At 41.5% G+C, this 22,671-nt stretch overlaps 1 protein-coding gene across 1 annotated transcript; it reads right to left on the bottom strand.

Moving 5' to 3' along the window:
- Positions 1-707: 707 nt before the first annotated feature.
- On the bottom strand, positions 708-22,308 carry PGK1 (phosphoglycerate kinase 1). Its single transcript, XM_049643999.1, has 11 exons — positions 22,017-22,308; positions 16,373-16,423; positions 12,376-12,531; positions 12,122-12,266; positions 8,656-8,759; positions 7,456-7,575; positions 3,679-3,793; positions 3,253-3,432; positions 1,634-1,811; positions 1,255-1,353; positions 708-873 (listed from the first exon to the last, which is right to left on the bottom strand). Exons 1-11 carry the CDS (start codon positions 22,079-22,081, stop codon positions 833-835), a joined length of 1,254 nt encoding a protein of 417 aa, XP_049499956.1. The 5' UTR covers positions 22,082-22,308; the 3' UTR covers positions 708-832.
- Between the last annotated feature and the right edge of the window lie 363 nt (positions 22,309-22,671).

The raw sequence follows: 22,671 nt of genomic DNA, 5'->3' as shown, positions 1-22,671 counted from the left end.
ACAAACAAAAAAATAAACCACCTATCACATTATCTGCCATAAAGTAGGGATTCAATAAAATAAGTACACACTTATGGGGCACCTAGGTGGCTCACTCAGTTAAGCAGCCAACTTTGGCTCAGGTCATGATCTCATGGTTCATGAGTTTGAGACCCGCATCAGGCTCTCTGCTGTCAGCTCAGAGCCTGCTTCAGATCCTCTTTCCCCCTTTCACTCTTCCCTTCCCCGACTCTCCCAAAAATAAACATTTTTTAAAAGTACACATTTATCTAATCTCCCCTACCCTCCCCCACCACTGCTGCCCCGTCTCTTGCATTCACAATGTAGCTGATTTGATCTCTTCCCTCAAGATTCTGTTCTCAACCTAACAAAGTATGACAGGAAAAAAATAATCCCATTTCAATGGATACTTTTATTATTTATTGAATAGATCACCAACTTTGTCTCCCTACCTACCATTAGAGTATCATCTTATTTCCATTCTGAGCAGTGAAACAATGACAAAGTTAATCAGAATAAGCTACTTCAAAAAGAAGCTAACACAGCTCATTTTCTTTTAACAGGCAAAATATAAATATATGCAATCTAGAATGCACAATGGTTTAGTCACTAAGAAATTCAAATGGTATCTTGAAGAATGTAGGCAAATCCAGGGTGCAGTAAAGAAGAGCTGAGATGCCGTGCAACTGTTTTAAGGGTTCCTAGTGTTACATCTCTTGGCCACTAGCTGAATCTTGACATGGGGGAAGATTTTAGCTAATGCCAAGTAGAGATGCAACAAGTGCTAAGTTGACTTAGGGGCTGTGCACAGGAACCAAAAGGCAGGAAAGTACTAAACACTGCTGAGAGCATCCACCCCAGGAAGGATTTTACCTGTTTTTGAGAAAGCACACACACACAGACAGCATTACTATAGGACCATGAAGCCAGATATGCCTCCTATCTTCCCAACATGTCCCAATAACATGTCTGCTCTTCCTTAGGATAGATCTACGACCAAGAGTTGGTTAACTTTTACATTTTGGATCCCAGGTCTACTAGAGTGTAACCTCTCTGGAATAAGTCTTCCTCTCTGCCCCTCCCAACCCAAAATGGATGCTAGGAGCCTTATTTGAAGTTCCTCCATTTGTACTGTCCAGCTAATAATGAACAGTAATGACAACACTACCTACTAGCTCCACTCCATTCTACCCACCTCTCACCACATAACCCCCCACCTTCCCCCAAACAAGCCTAGAAACAGAAGAATCTCACCTTCCAGGAGCTCTAAACTGGCACCACCCCCAGTGCTCACATGGCTGACTTTATCCTCTGTGTTCCATTTGGCACAGCAAGTGGCAGTGTCTCCACCACCTGTTGAATGAAAGCCAAGTTAAAAGGAGAGAAAAGAAAAAAAATTAAAAGTATTGGCACCAAACTATAAGGCAGTATGCTCGTAAGCCCAAAGATAGCTGACGAACCCCCAACTCCATCTCATTAAGATGTTCCTCCATGGATTATACACACCCGTTCAGCTCTCAAGATTCAACTGGCAGCAAGAAGCTCACTAAAAGTTAATCATTTCCCTTCTACTTCCTGCTGATCAGAATTCAGTCAGATCACACTGGCATTAACTTTGTAGAGGATCCTTTACCTATGATGGTGATGCAGCCCCTGGAAGTGGCTTTCACCACCTCATCCATGAGGGCTTTGGTTCCTTGGGCAAAAGCTTCCCATTCAAATACGCCCACAGGGCCATTCCACACAATCTGCTTAGCCCGAGCAACTGCCTCAGCATACTTCTTGCTGCTCTCAGGACCACAATCCAAGCCCTAGGAGGCAGAGTTAAAGAAGATGAGCTACCAAGAAAAGCTACTTACAGAAATAAATACCACCTCCACCAAGACCTGAACTCAAGGCAGAACACAAGAGTTTTTTGTAGAACCAAAAGATACCCTTCAGTCTTTAAAATTATAAACCTGCTCATGCCCTTTATGGAAGATCAAATGCAAGGGAAAACCTCAGGTTATTTGATTTAAAAAAAAAAACATTCTTAACCACACTATTTATGACTGTGAAGAACTAAATCAGTAGTTTTCAACCAGGGTCAATTCTGCCCATCCCCAGGGGTCATGTAGCAATGTATGAAAACATTTGGTTGTCACAACTTGGGAAGAAGGGGGAGATTCTACTGACATCTAGCGAGTAAAAGTCAGGGATGCTGCTCAACATCCTGCAATGTGCAGGACAGCCCCCACAACGAAAACTACCTGAGATGTCAATAGTGCCAAGGTTGAGAAATGCTTATCTAGATTCAGTGGTTCTCAAACTTTGGCATGCATTGGAATCACAAGGAGGGCTTGTTCCAGCAAAAATTGCTGGGCCCAACTCCCAGAGTTTCTGATTCAGTAAATCGGGGGTAGGGCTCTGAAACTTGCATTTTTTTAACAAGTTCCAAAATGTTGCTGATGCTGCTATTCTTGGAACCACACTTTGAGAAACAATGAAATAAATAATATCCACATGCTTAACAAAAGGAAAATGAGTAAGCAAACTAGTTTGTCAACATATGATTTTATACAGCTATTAAAATGATAATATGTGGAGGAGTGCCTGGGTGGCTTAGTTGGTTGAGCATCCAACTCTTGATTTTGGCTCAGCAGTTAAAATCCCCGGGTTATGGGATCAAGCCCCAAGTCCAGCCATGGGCTGTGTGGAGCCTGCTTAAGATTCTCTTTTTCTCTCCCTCTGCCCCTCTCCCCTGTTCACATTCTCTCTAAAAAATGATATGTACAGAACACTACAATCAACTATTTAGTCTTTAATGTACACACACCTTTTTTCCTCTTTATAATCAGTATAATTCTATCTTAATGTTTTCATATAAGATTTTTATATAGGTTTCTAGGTAACAACATAATCCAGAACAGTCCAAATCATGATAGTACATAGCACCATCCCCAGCACATAGTCAAGTACTTAATAAACCTTAAATAAACGAGGAAACAAAACATGGTTTTGCCCCCACATTACTGATGAAGACAGCAGCAATCATACCATTGCTTCCCCCCCCCCACGGATTCTCTCTTGAGGAGGGTCTCACTGCTACACTTAGAGCCCTCTCTGACAGAGATTTCCTGTAGAGCTTCTTTTAAAATGTTTGCTGGTTGGTTGAATAAATGAGTGAAGAAGTGAGTGAATGTATGAATGAATGAATGAATGAAATCAAAATGTTTTTGTTCACTCATATTACCAACCACCCAAATGACTCACCATCCAGCCAGCAGGTATGCCAGAGGCCACAGTGGCTTGCCCAGTCTTGGCATTCTCATCAAACTTTTCAGCAGTGACAAAGTCAACAGGCAAAGTAATTTTCACACCATTCTTCTCAGCTTTGGACATCAGATCTTTGACGATCTTGGCTCCCTCTTCATCAAACAGAGAAGTGCCAATCTATACACAGGAGCCAAGATGAAGATCAGCCTCTGCACTAAGAACATGATTACCTCACAAAGCATAGGAATAAGGTACAATACAATATAAAGAAACAATTCCAGGACAAAAGAAAAACAACTTTCAAAATAAATAAAAATGGAAGTTTTGTTAGGGCTCATGTCAGAAGCTGGTTTGCTTTTTAAATTTACATAACCTATTTCTCATGGAGAGCGATTTCACATCCACTTAGCATTGGTTTCCTACCTCCATGTTGTTGAGCACCTTAAGGAAGGTAAAAGCCATTCCACCACCAATAATCATCTCATTGACTTTGTCCAGCATATTATTGATCAGCTGGATCTTGTCTGCAACTTTAGCTCTAGAAGGGAAAGCAAGAACATCACCAAAAGAACAGATGGACTAAGGAAGTGGTATTAAATAGTGCCTGAGTTTTTATACCAAGGCATAGGAACAAGGAAATATCCTCCAAGTGACAAAATTATTGGCTAACTACTCTGGAAAATAGTATGGAGGTTCCTCAAAAAGTTAAAAATACAACTACCCTACAACCCAGCAGCAATTGCACTACTAGGTATTTACCCAAAGGATACAAAAGTACTAATTTGAAGGGATCCATTCACCCCGATGTTTATAGCAGCATTATCAACAATAGCCAAATTAGGGAAAGAGCCCAACGTCCATGGACTGATGAATGGATAAAGATGTGGTATATACATACAATGGAATATTACTCAGCCATAAAAAAATGAAATCTTGCCATTTGTAATGATGTGGATGGAACTAGAAAGTATCATGCTAAGCAAAATAAGTAAGTCAGAGAAAGACAAATACCATACAGTTTCATTCATGTGTGGAATTTAAGAAACAAAACAGATGAACATGGGGGAAGAAAAAAGAGAGGCAAACCAAAAAACAGACTCTTAACTATAGAGAAGAAACAGAGGGTTGCTGGAAAGGGGAGGTATGTGGGGAGAATGGGTTAAATGGGTGATGGGTATTAAGAAGGGCACTTGTGATGAGCTCTAGGTGTTCTATATAAGTGATGAACCACTAAATTCTACACTTGAAACTAATATTACAGTGTATGTTAACTAACTGGAATTTAAATAAAAACTTGGAAGAAGAAAAAGAGTATTAGCTAACTTTGCCCTATGTTTCTTCAACCCAAAAGGCCAATCTATTTCTAAGAAAACTTCTACAACATAAAGGATGTAGAATACCTACTATTGGGGCGCCTGGGTAGCTCAGTCGGTTGAGCATCTGACAGTTGAGTTTGGCTCAGTTCATGATCTCAGTCTTGGGATCGAGCCCCACATCAGGCTTTATGCTGGGCCTCGGCATGAACCCTGCTTAAGCTTCTTTATCCCTCTGCCCCTCCCCCATTCACACTCTGGCAGAACAAAAAGAGAAAAGAAAAGAAAAGAAAAGAAAAAAAAAGAAAAGAAAAGAAAAGAAAAAAGAAAAAGACCTACTGTCTAAAGAAACCATGAGACCCAAACAGGTCTAGTTTGCCTTCTACCCACAAAAACCAGAAGTCAAGACAGCTAATTAATTATACTTCAGCAAGACTGCTAACTGTGGGATCCCTGAGCCCACTCAAAACTGTCCCAACCCTACAGAAGGGATCAGATCATATACCAAACAACTATATACTGAGCAAAAACAGGTATCCACACTCTTAGATCTATGTTCAGTTGGTGGGACATGTGGTTTATGGCATTTATGATTCTACTGGACCACTTAACTCAACACATCTATCAAGCACCTTCTCTGTGCCAAACAGTGTTCTAGGTCTTTGAGAAATATCAGTGGGCAAAAACCAAAGACCTCTACACCTTCAGAGCTTCTAGTATAAGTAAATAAAACAATAAATACAGACCTACCTTTCAGCTCCCTGAGAGAGAAAAAAAAAACTAAACATAAACACTCCTATATATATAAATTCCATTGAAACAAACAAGAGATCCCCTTGGGCCTGTTTCCCTCTTCATTCAATAAACAAGATGATGCCTACCCTGTGAAAGGCCCTATGCTATGATTTGTGAGAGGGAGGTTCAAAACAACAGTGACATGGGGTACTGAATGGCAAGAGACTGTTTATCTCCCTTGTAAAGACTGGTCACCACCAAGGGTTAAACATGGATTAACTACTATCCCCACACACAGAGCAAGAGCACAAGAGAGAGAAAATAAATAAGAGGGAGAAAAGGAAAGAGACTCAATCTCTTCTGAAGAATGTGGGATGGATATGCTACAGCTCAAGTGCCCAGCTTCTTCAACAAATCAATGGAATGAAAACAATAAGGAAAAGAAGACTACTACAGAATAAAATATGCCTAACAACCAAACTCAAGGCATGGACTTCATCTGGATCCTTATTCAACCAAACCAACTGTAAAAAGATAATTTCTGAGATGACAAAGAACTTCTGAATACAAACTTGATATTAGATGACAGCAAGAAAACTGTTAAATTGTATTAAGTATAACATGGTGGTTACTGAAAAAGAAATCTGATCAGTTATGAGATACATACTGAGCTATTAAGTGAAATTATATGTCTAAGATTTGCTTGAAAATGCTGTACTCCTGACAAAAATGTCAGTAATTGTTGAAGCAAGGTATTAGGTACCTGGGGGCTGATTACACTGTTCTCTCAACTTCTGTACATGTTTGGTGCTTCCACAATGTTTTTTAAATAAAATGTAAAATTTCCCCCAAACTGCGAATGGTCTAAGACTACACTGGAAGAAAGGTGGCGAAAAAAGACCCTCCACATCAACTTTCCCCAAAACAGCGATTTCAGGGTCAGCCTAAAACCTAACCATAACAACTAGGTGGCACTCATTACCATATTACAGGACTACAGAAGGATGAAGAAGAGAAGCTCAAATCCTAATCTCCAGAGCAGCAAAGATAAGAGTGTGACCTTTATAACTCAGTGCACAAGAGGGGCAATACTTCTAGGACACAGATGACAACCTGTACCCACCTGAATTATTTTTAGGACCCTGAAACTGGGCTCATGAAGCCTGAAGAGCAACTATGCTACCTGAAATTGACACCGAACTCCAGAGTCAGCTTTCATAGGAAAATGCTGAGTGTGTTCAATCCCATGGAAAAAAGAAAACATGCTCACAGAAGGGTCAGTGGCATCCAGCCATAACAAGGGTGCTACCTAGATAGCCATGCCAAGTGACAGGAAGTTATCTTATCCAAGCAGTACACTAGGTCCCTGTGCCCACTCTATCACCTAAAATCTATCTTCCTAGCCTCTTAACCTTTGCAATTCTGAAATTTCTACTTCTAACTAAGCCATTAGAATATCATTATCTACGTGGTACCTTTCCCCATAGGGGAAAATATGAAAAGGTATATAATTAGGGGAAATGAGTTCCAAAGGATAAATTAAATACATATGAGGGGATTTTCATGGTTATTCTTGCCATACTATATGTATGTGAAAGGCTCAAAGGCTTCAAAAATAGTAAGATGAGCAACTATGGTAAATTTTTCCCATTCTTCCCTCCAAAACCACTTGCTCTCCTTCTGGGCCCTGTTTTGTCCCAGGAGGCTGACCTGCATGGACTGCATCAAGGGGCTCTCTGGCTTCCAGTTGGGTTGCAGCCAATTGGAAGTGGGAGAGGGAACATCAGAAGACTGAAGGGAGATGAAAGTATTTATTTCCCTGGCTATCCCAATGTCCCCTGACCAAGGCTACAGTTTCCATCAGAGGGCCCTCTCCACACAACTACCCTCTCTGGATTCTGATAACCACTTCTTCTCTTTGTCCCTTCAGGCCTAGGGACTGTGATGGCTGTGTCTAGCCCCAGATTACTGTACTGTCCTTTTGGGGTTTCCCTGAACCCTACCTACACCGTGGTAGATAGATAGTCCCTTTATTAAATTCTCCTCAGTTACCCACTTTGATTGTGCTTTCTGACAAAAAACCACCCAAGTCATGGCCTACTATCAGGCAAATATACTATTTAAAACATGATCTCAGAAAGGTTCTTGATACCCGCCCAGAATGGCCAGGAAGGGTCGCTCTGGGCTCTCCAAGGCCTTGGCAAAGTAGTTCAGCTCCTTCTTCATCAAGAAACCTCCAGCCTTCTGTGGCAGATTGACTCCCACCATGGAGCTAGAAAAGAACAGAGATATTTAAATTTTGGTCAATCCCTTACCAATTCTCCCAATTCTAGAGGCCATCTCCTTATCGTTGAAATACTTTCACAGTTTTCAATCTTAAACTGCAATTAAAACACATAAGGTTTTTGATTAATAGAGCAGGGCCAAAGGGAGCAAGTAAAAAGCAATGACCTTAAGTAGAATTTAAGATACCCAATTAATAGTCTTCAAGTCAAGGGTTTAACCATAATAAGCAAATCAGCCAATTGGTGACAACAGGAGAAAATTCTTCAATTGCTTCCTAATAACAGCATAAGACCCTGATCTTATAGGGGCACTTGGGTGGCTCAGTTGGTTAAGCGTTCAACTTCGGCTCAGCTCATGATCTCATAGTTCATGGGTTCAAGCCAGGCTCTGCGTTGACAGCTCAGAGCCTGGAGCCTGCTTCGGATTCTGTATCTCCCTCTCTCTCTCTCTGCCCCTCCCCCACTTGTGCTCACCCTCTCAAAAATAAATAAATAAACAACTTTTAAAAGACTCTGATCTTACAATTTTAACACAGGGAGGACTCTACCTGAAATATCCTAAGAGCAACCTCTTCCTAAAGCTTGACAAAAAGCTCCATAATTCTCAACATGTTTCACTTTTATTTCCTCAATAAAATAATAACCAAGGATATTCAACAAGAACCACAGTCTAGGGGCACCTGTGTAGTTCAGTCAGTTGGGTATCTGAATTCGGCTCAGGTCATGATCTCACAGTTTGTGAGTTCAAGCCCAGCTTCGGGCTCTGTGCTACTAATTCAGAGCCCGGAGCCTGTTTCAGATTCTGTGTCTCCGTTTCTCTCTGCCCGTCCCCTACTTGCGCTGTCTCTCTTTCTCTCTCTCTCTCAAAATTAAATAAACATTTAAATTTTTTTAAAAAAAGAACCACACTCTAATTGGAAGCTCCAATTAGAAACAGAGGGTGAAAGGATCATGTTCTATATAATACATCACTCACAGAAATCTCCAAAAACAACCCAGAACTTGGGCTATTCCAGTAAAGAGAGGATTACTGTTCCCAGTTCAACATCAAATAAGACTCTTAGTACCTGTGGGCTCGGTGAGCAGTGCCGAAAGCATCATTGACATAGACGTCTCCTAGCTTGGAAAGTGAAGCTCGGAAGGCTTCTATTTTGGCTGGCTCAGCTTTAACCTGCAACAACAAAAATACAAAAACAAACAGAAAATGTTGATTGCTCCTAAGACAACTATAAAAGCATTTCATACCAAGAGTCCTTTTGAACATCTCTAAAGACCCAGAGTTGGTGGGACAGCAATTTTCACAACAAGCAATAGGATATATTTCTTTTTCCAAATACTCCAGGTCTTTTGGTCACTTCTACATTCTGCTCTCCATCATCTTGCCTCAAATTGAAAACTTAAGATTCCTGAACCATGGCTTAACTTCTAGTCACACAAAGCTAATCACATCCCACTGACCTCTCCCCAACTCCTAGGACAAGATTCTGATTATCTTTCCCTTTCCTTAGCTTGACTCATATCATCATTTTAACATATCCTTGTAAAAGTCAGGATTATACTTGACGCAGGCTTCTAGATACCACGGCCTTTTTGCAAAGGGAGAGGCCCTCACACATATTCTTCATGAGCCTGGGACAGAGAAGGCAGGTGGACACATGGCAACAGAAAAGGACCTCAGAAATATTTTATATATATTAAAAGGCTGTATTTTATAGAATCTTCCCTAGAAGTTAGGCATCTAAGAAAACAAGAAATATACTTCTACCAAAAAGAGAAGCAAAATTAGAAGTAAAACATGGCTTTGAAATGTCACCTCGGCATCATGGGTGGCTCAGTCGTTAAGCATCTGACTTCAGCTCAGGTCATGATCTCATGATTTGTGAGTTCGAGCCCTGTATCAGGTGAGCCCTGCTTCTCTCTCTTTCTCTCTCTCTCTCCCTTCCTCCCTTCCTCTCCCTCTCTGCCCATCACTCACACCCTCTCTCTCTCTCAAAAAAAAGTCTCACTTTTGAGAGAGACATTTTTAAGAGAAAGGGGGATCCAGGGATCCCCCCACCCAAAAAAAAGGGACCTAAAGCAGGATGGAAGGATGGACAAAGATCTCCAGAAAGAGACCAAGAAAAACGCATGGGGGAACATGGCACTGAAGAATATACAGCACAGATGTTTATTTTAGCCATTGCCAATCCCACTCCCCTGTGTTTCAAAGTGAAGGAGGCTACACAAAGAACAGGGGCTTTCCTCTAATGACCCAAAGAATGCAGGGGCCCTAAATGCTAAAATTAAAGACTGCAGAACCCACATAATCTTTCTAGAATGGAATATCACCTGCCCTTGGTGACTGGAAGATTATTCGTGTAGTAATGAAAACACTGCCCAAATGGCAGGACACCTGGGTTCTAGGCCCAACTCTAACACTAATTCACTGTGAAAACCTTTGGCAAGTTGATCTCTGTCCCCGACATCTTCTCATCTATTAAAGACATGATAACCCCTTTAAGAACTGTTTAAGGAAAAAGGGGGCAAATTGAAGCTCTTCATGAAAAAGGCACTATAGAAATTAACAATATTCAGAACCCATTTCTCATTTTTTATCTGCCAATAAATAAAATGTTCCTAAAAGACCAATGTGGGTACACTGGAAGAAGGAAAACTCTTATGTCCCTGCTTTGTTGTTGTTTTTATCTATTTTGAACTTACTACTGGGTCTTGAAATTTCGAGCATCAAAGCCACTGGACACTTGACACTAATGTGTGTTTAAATGCAAAGTTAATTAACTAAAAATGTCATAGTCTAGCACAGTTAGTTCATCACTCCCTGAATAACAGGTTTTCCCTCTATTTGCTACCACTTCGAAGTCCTAGAGTCTGTGCAAGTGATTCTCACTCTAAAAGGGCACAAAATTTGAGGTCAGCATTTGACTCCTACTACTGTACCAAGACCATGCCAAAGGCAGGATAAGGCCTGAGTTGCTAAGAAAAGAAACTGCTTGAAAGCTGGTACTCCGATGACCTTAAGAAACACCAGAGGGGTGTCTGGGTGGCTCAGTCAGTTGAGCATCCAACTTTGGCTCAGGTCATGATCTCACATTCATGGGTTCCAGCCCTGCATCAGATTCTGTGCAGACAGCTCAAAGCCTGGAGCCTGCTTTGGATTCTGTGTCTCCCTCTCTGTCCCTCCCCTGCTCGCACTCTGTCTCTCTCAAAAAATAAAAATAAATAAAATGTTAAAAAAATTTAAAAAGAAACACCAGAAGTACAACAGGAGATTGAGATACTAGCCTCAAAGAATCTTGTTCCCCAAGACACTAAACACCTTAAGAGTGGAAAGTTCTAAAGGATGACTTCAGCTTCTCTTCTACCAATAGGCAAATTCTAAATCATCCTCAAAGAACCAGCTTTTCATTTAATATTTGAATTATGGTTGTCAGGTCATAGTAATCTATCTTGTGGATTATCTACAGTTGCTCTTTTTTTGTTTGTTTTGGGTGGTTTTTAACTATGGTCGTTTTTGCACAACACCAGAGTTGAGTAACTCCAACAGGATCATATACAGTCATGACTGTACAGCTTACAAAGCCTTATCATCTGGCCCTTTATAGAAAAAGTTTGCTGATCTAAAGGACTAAGCTAGATATAAAGCCCAGCAACAGCACCACTGCCTTTAACTTTAGTAAAATGAGTGCCTTTCTGAGACTTAAATTTCTTTATGAAATGATGATAATACCTGTACTTATCTTAAAGAGAATTTAAAAAAATGGTTTACACTGCATAAAAAAAAATGCCTTAAATCCAAGGCACTGTCATCATGAACATCATTTACCCAATTACAACAAATTTTCCCAAATAGTCCCTTTCCACTTGACTTAGGAAAGTACTTTTTCTGCTCACATAATTCTTTTATAAGAAAATCCCAATTATATCACATTTAATTTATGGTTTTAAGAGTACTAAGCTCAACCATTAAATTAATTCCCCTTCTAAATAAGAACATTCATTGTCCTTCCATAACACATTAGGGCCTATTGCTTAAAAGGAAAACTGTCCCAGTCTTAAAAGAATCTAATACTGGCTCTGTTGGAGGAACACCTGGTAGAGCATAGACACCCACCCCCTCAACTGCCTGTGAATGTCTGCTCTCAGCACTTGGGAATCATAGCCCAAGTAGGATTATCACATAATGTCAGATTTCTCATGTTATCATAGGCCAAGTGGGTACCAAAGGAACAACTGCAAAAGCATGTCCACTGAATACTCATACCCAAGTATAGCCGATATTCTATTCCTTGACATAGGTGGTGGTTACACAGGCGTGTGTACTCTGTGGTAATTCATCAAGCTATGCATTTATGTGTGTGTATATATGTGTATATATACATACATATACATATACATATATATATATATAGGTGTGTGTTAAACTTCAATAAAAAGGTGTGTAAGGAAAAAATAAACATGAACTACCTCTATTCTTCAGTCTTCTACAGACTCAGCCCTCCTCACCCCCAGTAATGTCAAAGTCCCAGGTCCTACCTTATTCCCAGAAACATCTTTTCCCTTCCCTTCTTCTTCCACATGAAAGCGAAGGTTCTCCAACAGGATGACAGACCCAGCAGCTGGGTCAGCACAAGCTTTCTCCACTTCTGGGCCCACACAGTCCTTTAAGAATAAAACATCCCTGGGGAGAGCACAAGATGGAGACACTTGAGCAGTCTGAAAGAAACAGTAACAACATGCTTCACAACATCTCCTGTCAGAGTCCACCAGCTCCAGACCCTGGCACTTACCTGCCAAGCAGAGATTTGAGTTCTACCGCAACTGGCTCCAAAGAGTACTTGTCAGGCATGGGGACACCATCAGGCCGGCCCAGATGGCTCATAAGAACAACTGACTTAGCTCCATTGTCCAAGCAGAATTTGATGCTTGGGATGGCAGCCTTGATTCTGTAACCAAAAACAGACAGGCGGTAGAGCAAGGTTACTCCTAGGAATTAGTGGGAACTATTTTATTTATGGTCTCATAAAATATAAAGCCCTTTTTCTTCTCTTAAATTCCTTCAAATCTGTTGGCAACTCAGTGATGGTCCTCATGTTCATGTTCAGGGAAAGAAATCAATTATGATGCTAACCTTCCACCTAGGATTGTTCCATCTGATCCTGTTTTGCCCCTTAGGCAGAAAAGATTTAATATAGCAGGCTTGAGGCTGCTATCTTTAGAAAGACTTGCTTGCAAAGTTGGCCCCTGGCCAGTGTCTGAGAACCTGGCTTTCAAAGTGGTCCCTTGGCTCTCTGACATGGGCTGTTCACTGCTCCTAGAGTGTACAAACTAGGTGATTTATGCTGAACACCTGCTTTCCTCTAAGAGTCTGGAATTTTGTTGGTTGTTAGGCAGTGGGCACTCATATGACCAGCTCCCAATAAAAATCTTGGGGGCTGAGTCTCTAATGGGCTTTTCTGGGCAGAAACAACACATACAACTACTGCATTTTCCACTGCTGGAGGGAAAGAGCACTGGAAGCCCCTGCATGGATTTCTCCAGATTTTATCTGTCTTTTCCCCTTGCTGATATTGTCATGCATCCTTTCACTATAATAATAAACCTTAGCAGTGAGAACTATATGCTAAGCTTGTGAGTCCTTTTAGTGAGTCACCAAATATGGGGGTGGTCTTAGGGACCCCTGAAACATCCCTCTTATGTGACTGAGGAAGAAATCTAAAATTCCCAAATCTTGGGGCACCTGGGTGGCTCAGTCGGTTAAGTGTCTGACTTTGGCTCAGGTCATGATCTTGCAGTTGGGGAGTTCAAGCTTCGCATCAGACTCTGTGATGACAGCTGGGAGCCGGGAGCCGGGAGCCTGCTTTGGATTCTGTGCTGTGTCTCCCTCTCTCTCTGCCCCCACCCCACCGCTCACGCTCTCTCTCTCTTTCAAAAATAAATAAACATTTTTTTAATTAAAAAAAAAAACAAAAAAAATAAAATTCCCAAATCTTAGCACCATTAAAAGAAATTTGAGGAAAATTTAAAAATATGTAGTAACTTCTTGAGGAGGGCACCTGTTGGGATGAGCACTGGGTGTTGTACAGAAACCAATTTGACAATAAATTTCATATTAAAAAATAAGTAAATAAATAAATAAATAACAATTAAAAATAAAAATATGTAGTAACTTCTTTGCACTCATTACAGATCCTAAGGCACTTTTTTTGTAGGAAAAAATACATTACATAGAACATAGTTTAAATAATGTATCACATTATCTATAGTTTAACCAAAAAGTTATTAAACTCCCTTTAAACATGTCAAATTTTTTTAAAGATTTAATACAAGCTTTACATTTTTGCCAGTCTTTCAGAAATTAAAATTAATAATGAAGAAAATCATTCATTTATTCAACAAATATTTATTGAATTCTTCTTATACCAGTTACCTTTCCAGATTATGAGAATATAACAGTGAATAAAAACAGTCTCTGCTCTCACTGAAGTGAAATTCTAATGGAGAGACAATAAATATATGTATATATATAAAGTATGTATGTGTATATATGTATATACATGTATATACATGTATATATATATTATATATATGTGTGCGTATATATATAAATATGTGTATGTGTGTGCATGTGTGTGTATCAGGTGGTAATAAGAGCTGCATAAAAAATAAAGGTAGGGAGACAATGATTGGGGAATAGTAGTGGAGGGGATTTTAGACAGGGTGGCCAGGGAAAGTCTCTGATAAGGTGACATTGCAGCAGAGAATGGAATAAAAAGCCAAGTTATGTTTCTAAAATGTATTATGCTATTTGACATATATAAAAACTCACTAATACCAAATAAAGAAGAAACCTTCATTAGGCACAAAGTTTGCCCAAAAAAACAAATTAATCTTCAAGGCTATCCCTTATTGGCAAGTTCTATTATTTCTAATGCTTCAGTTTGTGAACTCAACACATTTTCTGAAAATGAAAAAATGTACGCAGACATGTTTATCTGCCTTTTATTCATGAAATACCTTGATAAGCTTGTTTCCTATCTTTTCTGTGTGCTGCAGAAAATGAAAATCAAGAAAGGTCAGAGCTGCCTTGTATAAAACAAAGACCTTCCACTATGGTGCAGCAGGGATGTACTTGGTAGAATGCCAGACTCTACTCTGGGGCCAATATCTGAAAATGTTTTGGGTCTAGACCTGTACTGTCTAATAAGTAACCATTAGCCTCATGTGCCTCTTAAATACTAGAGATGCGACTAGTCCAGATTGAGAAGTGCTATTAAAATACATGTTGCATCTTGGAGACTTACTACCAAAAATGATCAATGTCCCTTTAATTTTTATTGATTACATATTGAGATCATTATTTTGGACTTACTGGATTAAATAAAATATGTTATTTAAAATTAAGTTCACTGGTTTCTTTTTACATTTTTAATGGAGCAATTGGAAAACTTTATATCTGGCTCAGATTTCTATTAGACAACACTGCTCTAGATCATTGGAAAACACCTTTCCAGCTCAAACCCTTCATTTAAAATTAAAAATTACTTTAAATTTTTTTTTTTAACGTTTATTCATTTCTGAGACAGAGAGAGACAGAGCATGAACGGGGGAGGAGCAGAGAGAGAGGGAGACACAGAATCGGAAGCAGGCTCCAGGCTCCGGGCCATCAGCCCAGAGCCCGACGTGGGGCTCGAACTCACGGACCCCGAGATCGTGACCTGAGCTGAAGTCGGACACTCAACCGACTGAGCCACCCAGGCACCCCAAAATTACTTTAAAAAAAGGGGGGGATGGGGCGCCTGGGTGGCGCAGTCGGTTAAGCGTCCGACTTCAGCCAGGTCACGATCTCGCGGTCCGTGAGTTCGAGCCCCGCGTCAGGCTCTGGGCTGATGGCTCGGAGCCTGGAGCCTGTTTCCGATTCTGTGTCTCCCTCTCTCTCTGCCCCTCTCCCGTTCATGCTCTGTCTCTCTCTGTCCCAAAAATAAATAATAAATAAAAAACGTTGAAAAAAACTTTAAAAAAAAAAAAAAAAAGGGGGGGATGCCTGGGTGGCTCAGTTGGTCAAGCGTCCAACTCTTGATTTCTGCTCAGGTCATGATCTCACAGTTTGCGGGATGAAGCCCAGTGTTGGGCTCTGTGCTGTCAGCATGGAGCCTGCTTAGGATTCTTTCTCTCTTTCTCTCTCTCTCTCTCCCCCTCCCTCCCTCCCTCCCTCTCTCTCTCTCTCTCTCTGCCTCTCCTGCATTCACAAGGTCTCACTCTCCCTCAAAATAAATAAAAACATTAAGAGCAATACTATCATATAAAATTTCTGCTCCTGATTTTGGAGCCAGGATATTTAGAACAGCCTAAACTAACTGAAAATATTACTTCGGAAGTCTTTTCCTTTACATCAAAATTCTCAAAAACTGATTGTATCTGGGCCATGTGGAAAAATACACGTAAGCTTAAATATTACTAGTGTTAAAAAATCATCTTGCACAGTTTTTATTTTCCAAGGGAAGCCAATTAACCTTCGACTTTTGTTATTTTTTAAAAATGCATAACCCCAAATCCTTCAAATTTTCAAAACATGGGGAGATTAAAAAAATCACTTTCTTAAGATGACTTATCCCAATTTTTACATTTTTATAATAAAACAGACCAGAGAGTGGGTTTGTGGAAAGCCAAGAATATATGGCTTAACTTACCATAGTTCTACAATAAGAAAAGAAAACCATTTCATCTTATTTAGCCATGGACACACACACATCTTAAACCAAGCTCAAGGTTTAGCAGAGACCTTACCTCTGGTTGTTTGTTATCTGGTTGTTCTTCATTGGAACATTGAAGTCCACTCTAAAAAAGAAACAAAATTTCAGGTTTAGAGCCATGATCCATTCGATTTGTTGTTCCCGCAAAGATTAGGAGAGGCACTTTTAGTGAACCAGTTAAATAAAGTGGGAGTTCAAAATCCACCTTCAAAATAATGTGCCATTAGAAGTCAAGACAGTGGTTAGCCATGGAGAGGAAGGTGGGAGTAGGGCCTGTGATAAGACACCAGAGGGTGCTTCTGGGGTTACAGTGTATTTCTTGACCAGGGTGATTAAACAAATGTGTTCGTTTTGTGATAAGCCTTTGAGCTTATGATTTGTGTCCTTTTAGGTATATATCTCATACTCTAAAAAAGGAATTTTTAAAAATAAAAATCAAACCTAACTGAAATCACAGGAACTAGCCCTGAAGTCCTGGGAAGCTAAAACCAGTTCCATCTAAAAAGATTTTTATGTGGACCTAGCATGATAGTAGCTAATAATAAATGGCAGCTGGATAGGTAAGGGGTAATTAAGGAATACATCTTGATTCTGATTCCTTTGGTATTATTTCTGGGTCCTAGTGAAGGTAACTAACATCACTAAAAAGAAAAAAGTAACTGGAAAAATAAAACACATCAATTGAGTATCATTCTTTTTGGAGAAAGCCTGGGGCCTTGTGACCAGAAAAAACTCAGTGTTGAAGACCGAGTTCACAGGATTCTTCAAGCAAAACACACAATAAAAATAAGATACCTTCTTTCAAAAAACCTGATAGGAGAGGGTGGAACATGTGACCCTGCCTACCTGACAAATAGGCAATTGGAAGAGAAGTGATCAAGATGGCACAAGCAAATAATTTCTCTCCTTTGTCACCCAACAGAGATTACTGCTTTACTATTCATTTTTTAAGAACCAATAATTCCTCCCCTCTTCTTCTGAACTCCTTGGAACGTCAGGCCTAATTCAATCTGACTGAAAACAACTACATGGTATAGCTGATTGTAGGGTCTAAGTGTTGCCTGCAAAATCTTCCTTAAATTTCTTTCTTTCTCATCTATAGAAGAGGAATGATAGTATCTACCTCTTGGTTATTGTGAGAATTACATGAGTTAGTGATCTGTAAAGGGCTTAGAAGAGTACCTGGTACATGGTAAGTGCCATACAAATGGCAGCTATTATTATGTATGTTAATGTTTCTTCAACCATTACAAAAACAGCTAGCAAGTCACACACTGCAGGGAAGGTATGACCTAGTGGAGAAGACCGCTGCCATGCTTGAGGCCTGGCAGACAATTACAAAATCCTAGACCTATTAAGAAGACCACCAATTTCCTATATCCCCTAGGACAGTACTCCAATCTACATCACTGAAGAGCAGCCATTCCAAAGGTGGGTTGAAGGAATAATTCTATGTTCAAACATTTTAATTAAAAGTCTTCAAAAATAAAAGCAGTATGCCTCTGCTCAGAAATACACTCTACTCAGTTTCGGGCTACTTGATTATGATTCCAAGCATCTTCTCTAAATATCCTGAACAAGGCCCCTGCCAGCCTTAAAGTACATTCCAAAGAAGACAGAGTATCCCATTGCCTGTGTCATTTTCCTTCTTACAGGCTCCCAGAAAGGCCTGTGGTCAAAAGCACTAATGGCAACAGGCTGAGCCCTAAGCCAACCTTTGCAGTGCTCCCTATTCCCTCCCTTACAGGGAGGAAATTCTTTGGGCAGAAAAACTCAAGAATCTGTGTCATCTATCCAAGCTGCCATGGCACACCTTACTGATGAGAACTGGACTTCTCCCTTCTCATTGCCTGTGGATTACCTCCTTTCATCATCTCCTAGAATCTCAACAACAGCTCTGATTTTAGCTTCTTTCTGAGGACTCCACCACAGAAATTACTCTTACCTACACATTCCACTTCTTCTATGTAAAATCGGCAGCCCTTCCATTTCCACTTCCCTGAAACACTCCTGAACTTAGCCTCAGGCGTGAACTCAGATATCACTACACAACTATCAGAATGGTTGAAATAAAAAACAGTAACACCAAATGCTGGTGAGGATGCAGAAAAACTTATCGCTCATACACTGCTGATGGGAATGTAAAATAGTGTGCTTGCTTTGGAAACCTTCCTGGGAACTCCTCAAACGGTTAGGCATACGACCCAGTGATTCCACTCCTAGGTGTTTACCCAAGAGAAATGACAGCCTATGTCCACACCAAGACTTGTGCATGAATATTCAATGTTCACAGCAGCTTTATTTGTAATAGCCCCAAACTGAAAAAAAGCCAGATGTCCTTCAAGGGGTGAATGGCTAAACAAACTGTGCAACATCCATACCATAAAATACTACTCAGCAATATAAAGAATGAACTACTGATACATGCAACAACTTGGATAAATAGAGGGTATTAAGCTGAGTGAAAAAAAAAAGCCAATACCAAAAGGTTATATACTGTGTAATTCCACTTATGTAACATTGTTGAAATGATAAAATTTTAGGGACAGGGAACAGATCAGTAGTTACCAGGCGTTGGAATGGAGGGAGTGGGGGAAAGGTGCATGACTCTGAAGGGGTAGAATGAGGGAGGGCTTGGTGGTGACCAAACAAGACAGTTTTGTAATTTGACTGTGGTAGGAGTTACACACAACCTTTGTGTGATAACACAGCAAAGAACTATACACTTTATTCCAATGTCAACCTCCTACTTTTGATATTGTACCAGAATTTTGTAAGATGTATCCACTGGGGGAAATTGGGTGAACAAAGACTTCTCTGTACTATTTTTGCAACCTTCTGTGAATCTGTAAGTATTTAAAAATAAAATGTCAAAAATATTGATTTAAAGTAAGATATCAAGTCTCTAACACCTGCAATTTCAGGGCTCCAGGCCCACTAAAAGCTCTCAAGAGTACCATGCCCACTCTTGCTTCACTGGAAATACCCTCTGACTGGAAAATTGGGGTATTATGAGCATCTTAAAGACTTTTTCTCTGCTCAGTTTTTCCTCTCCATTTCTTTTTCCACTACATCAAAGCTGTTGCTTAACAAGTTACAACAGGTTCAAGAAACACAGGTTTAAAACAAAACAGGGGTGGAGGGAGCAGGTAAAAGGGAAGTGCTTGACAAGTCAGCAAAGGAGTAAGACTGGCAATCTTTGATAGGAAGAAAGGAAGTGACATTGCAAAAAGAAGCAGGAAGTTTACTCAAAAGGCTATAGAGTCAACTGGAGACCAAAAAAATGGAGGTGGAACCTGGTAATTACCCAGTCAGGTTTCTGGCTATCTGAAGTTCCCCAACAAATCAGTCAGTTTCCCCGGGCAATTCAAAGCAGGAGCCAGAAGACTCAGCAAACACCAGAGTTTTCTTTTGCAGGACAAAGAGAGGAGGCAAGGGAAGCCACACTCAGGAGGCCCCATTTCTGAGTCACTGCCAGCAACCACCACATAAAGGCACCGAAACAAGAAGAAATTTGAGCTGACAAGGCATAGCTGGCCTAGGCTCTTCCAAAAAGTAGTCCTACAAAATGTGACTCCATTCAAAAGAGATACATTAATAGAGAACAAAGTAACTTCTTGTCCTCAGGCCAAATAATTAGAATTTATCCTGGGGGGGGGGGGGAAGAATATGGATTGCAACCTTCACAGACAGTCTTTAACCTGTCCTTGTTTACAATGGTGAGTATTCACAGGATCTGGCTGGCAGCCAAAGAGACCCAAATTCTAGTCCCAGCTCTGCCACCAATTTGCTAGTTCAGTGACCTTGGACAGGTAATTTTCCATCAGCAAAACAGGACTAGCCAATCATTTCAAGGCTCAGGGTTAATCTGTGTTAAGTGAAACTTTGAGTCCTTGAACAGCAAGTTATTTCATGTTGGGTCCGGAGGGAGAAAAGATAAGCACCTCCTAAAGTCTCACTCTCCAACAGCCCAGTTAATTCCTCAAACCAGTTTCCCTGAGGAGAGAAAATAAAGCCCAAGACTGCAATTGCAGGAAGGTGACCAGCAAGCGTGACGCCCCACCCCTTGTCTTCCAGCTGGTGTATGTTATCTCGAAAGGTCAGCCTTGAGCCCAGTGAAGATGAGAGGCAATAATTAAAACCTACGATCCGGTTGCATGCCAACATCCACTTGGCCGATTTTTATAGAATCTATCCCCTTTCCTTAAGATCATCAGAAGGGTAGAAAGGGCCCATTTTTAATACCAGGATGGCTTTGATTCCTACTTTGTCCAGAGTGCAAATGCCTAGATCATTTGGGAAAATGTGGATGCCAGGTGTTTTTCATGGCCCTAAGATACTGTTTTTCTATTTCCACAACAAGACAGAGAAGGCCACTTGCAAACTAATAGTGGCCATAATGAAATTAGAGAAAAAGGGAGAGCTGCATCAACTTTTACGGTGCCCAGAGTTATGAAATTCATAGTGCCCTCCTATATTTAAGCCTAGGGTAAAGGGAGATTCTCTACTGCCTAATGTGTCTGTTAATATCCAAAAGATGCCCTCACTTGAACCAGCCCAAATTGGGAAAGGGGTGGGATCACGCCATTCACATGCCTGTCCATCAATCAACCACTTCCCAAAAAGGACAAGACTGCACAACGCTATCAATGCAAGCCCTGTGACTCCCAAAATGCACCATCCTTGGATCCTATCAAGGTATATCAACAGTCAAGTCCAGCAGTTACATACCTAACTGTCCTCCTGCACTTTGCTCCTGGCATGCAAATATACCGTAGGTTACAAAAAGGATAAACGCAAAAGTTCCATGCACCATACAATTTGGGCATACAAGGGAGAAGCCATGTTGGTTAAGTGACCAGGGTTCCACATGTGCAGAGTAAAAGACCCCTAAGTGCCTGGGTAGTCATCGTCACTTCTAATATCCTGTTTCTCTAGCCACCTGTGAGGTGAGGTTGGAAAAAAAGAATGAGCAACCACACCCTGCTCTACCATCACCCAGCATGTGTCACAATTCTGATGTAAACCCCATGCATGGCCTGTAGTCCAACGGTGGCATGTAGAGAGGCCTGTTACATAAGCTCTGTAGGGCCTCCTTCTGTGCACCCCACCCCACTCCACCCTCCCATCCCCAATGCTTTAGGGGGTGTTACTCCTGAACATCTAAATAACCTCTTCAGGGAAATTTTTCCTTTTGTGCAGTGACCTTTGGATTGTGGGCCTTTTCTTATTTATCTGGGATGGTCTAGGGCGGTGGGGGAAGGGAAACTAACCAAATGACCTTTCAAGGTCCCCTTCTTGGGGCCTAGGGATTTGCAGGCTAAGCATTACATCTCACCTCGCCGGCTGGGAGCTGGAGACGATGGAACCTCATCTCAGGAATAGGAAGGAGGGCAAAATGGGTCCCGGAAATGAGCCCTTCCTCGGCGGAGCCACCTCCAAAGGGCAAAAACGGCTCCCTTTCTCGGGTGGAGCAAGTGATTAGAAACCGTAAAACTGGAGCAAAGCCTCAGCCACAATGGTGGGCAGCCTCACTCTGCAGGGCTAGAACCCACGGGGCCGGGCCAAGGACTAAAGCAAGAAAAGGCAGAAAAGGGCAGAAAAGGAAGCAAGCTGGCTGTGGCCAGAGACGCGGCAGCAGAGCCCTTGAGGGAGCATGAGCAGATGTGCAGAATTACCTCATGATGACCCGCTTCGCCTTCACGTTCAGCTTGTCCAGAGTCAGCTTATTAGAAAGCGACATCTTGGCAATTCAACGGCAGCAAGGCTGAAGGCTTAAACAGCGGAGAAGAAAGCGGCCGACGTATGTTCTAGTAGCGTGCGGAATGCAGAGAGCGGTTCAGGCCACACCGCCCCGCCTACCAGTCCTCCCTTTCCCCTCCCGCGCGCTGCGCATAGCAGCCACTATTGGCCGCGGCTAGAAGGCGCCGACGCCCTGCCATTGCTCTGAGGCGCTGTCCGTCTGCGAGGACACTGGTGGGACGTGCGGTTTTAATTTGTCACGTCCAGCACGCAGCAGGCCGCTGGAGACCTTCGTGATTTGAGGGCGGGAGCAGGAGGCGGTGCCGCGCGGTCGGCAGCGGGAGGGAAAGGGTACTGTGTGGTGCTCCAGGCGGACGTGGCGAAAGTAACAGGCTCAAGGCCTCCGCCCGGGCCCTGCAGCTGCCCCACCCGGAGCAACTGCAGCGCCCAGCAAACCCCAGACAGCCCGGGGAAAAGCGCCGCCCCCCACCCCACGGAATTCTTGGCAGCTCTACCAGTATAGATGCAAAGGGCACTTCCTTTTGGAAAACTAATCTGGTTTCCTGGCTGCCTAAAACGGAATTCTAAGTA

The sequence above is a fragment of the Panthera uncia genome, chromosome X (genome assembly GCF_023721935.1).
Source record: "Panthera uncia isolate 11264 chromosome X, Puncia_PCG_1.0, whole genome shotgun sequence".
NCBI lineage: Eukaryota > Metazoa > Chordata > Mammalia > Carnivora > Felidae > Panthera > Panthera uncia.
This window is presented reverse-complemented; position numbering and strand designations above follow the sequence as displayed.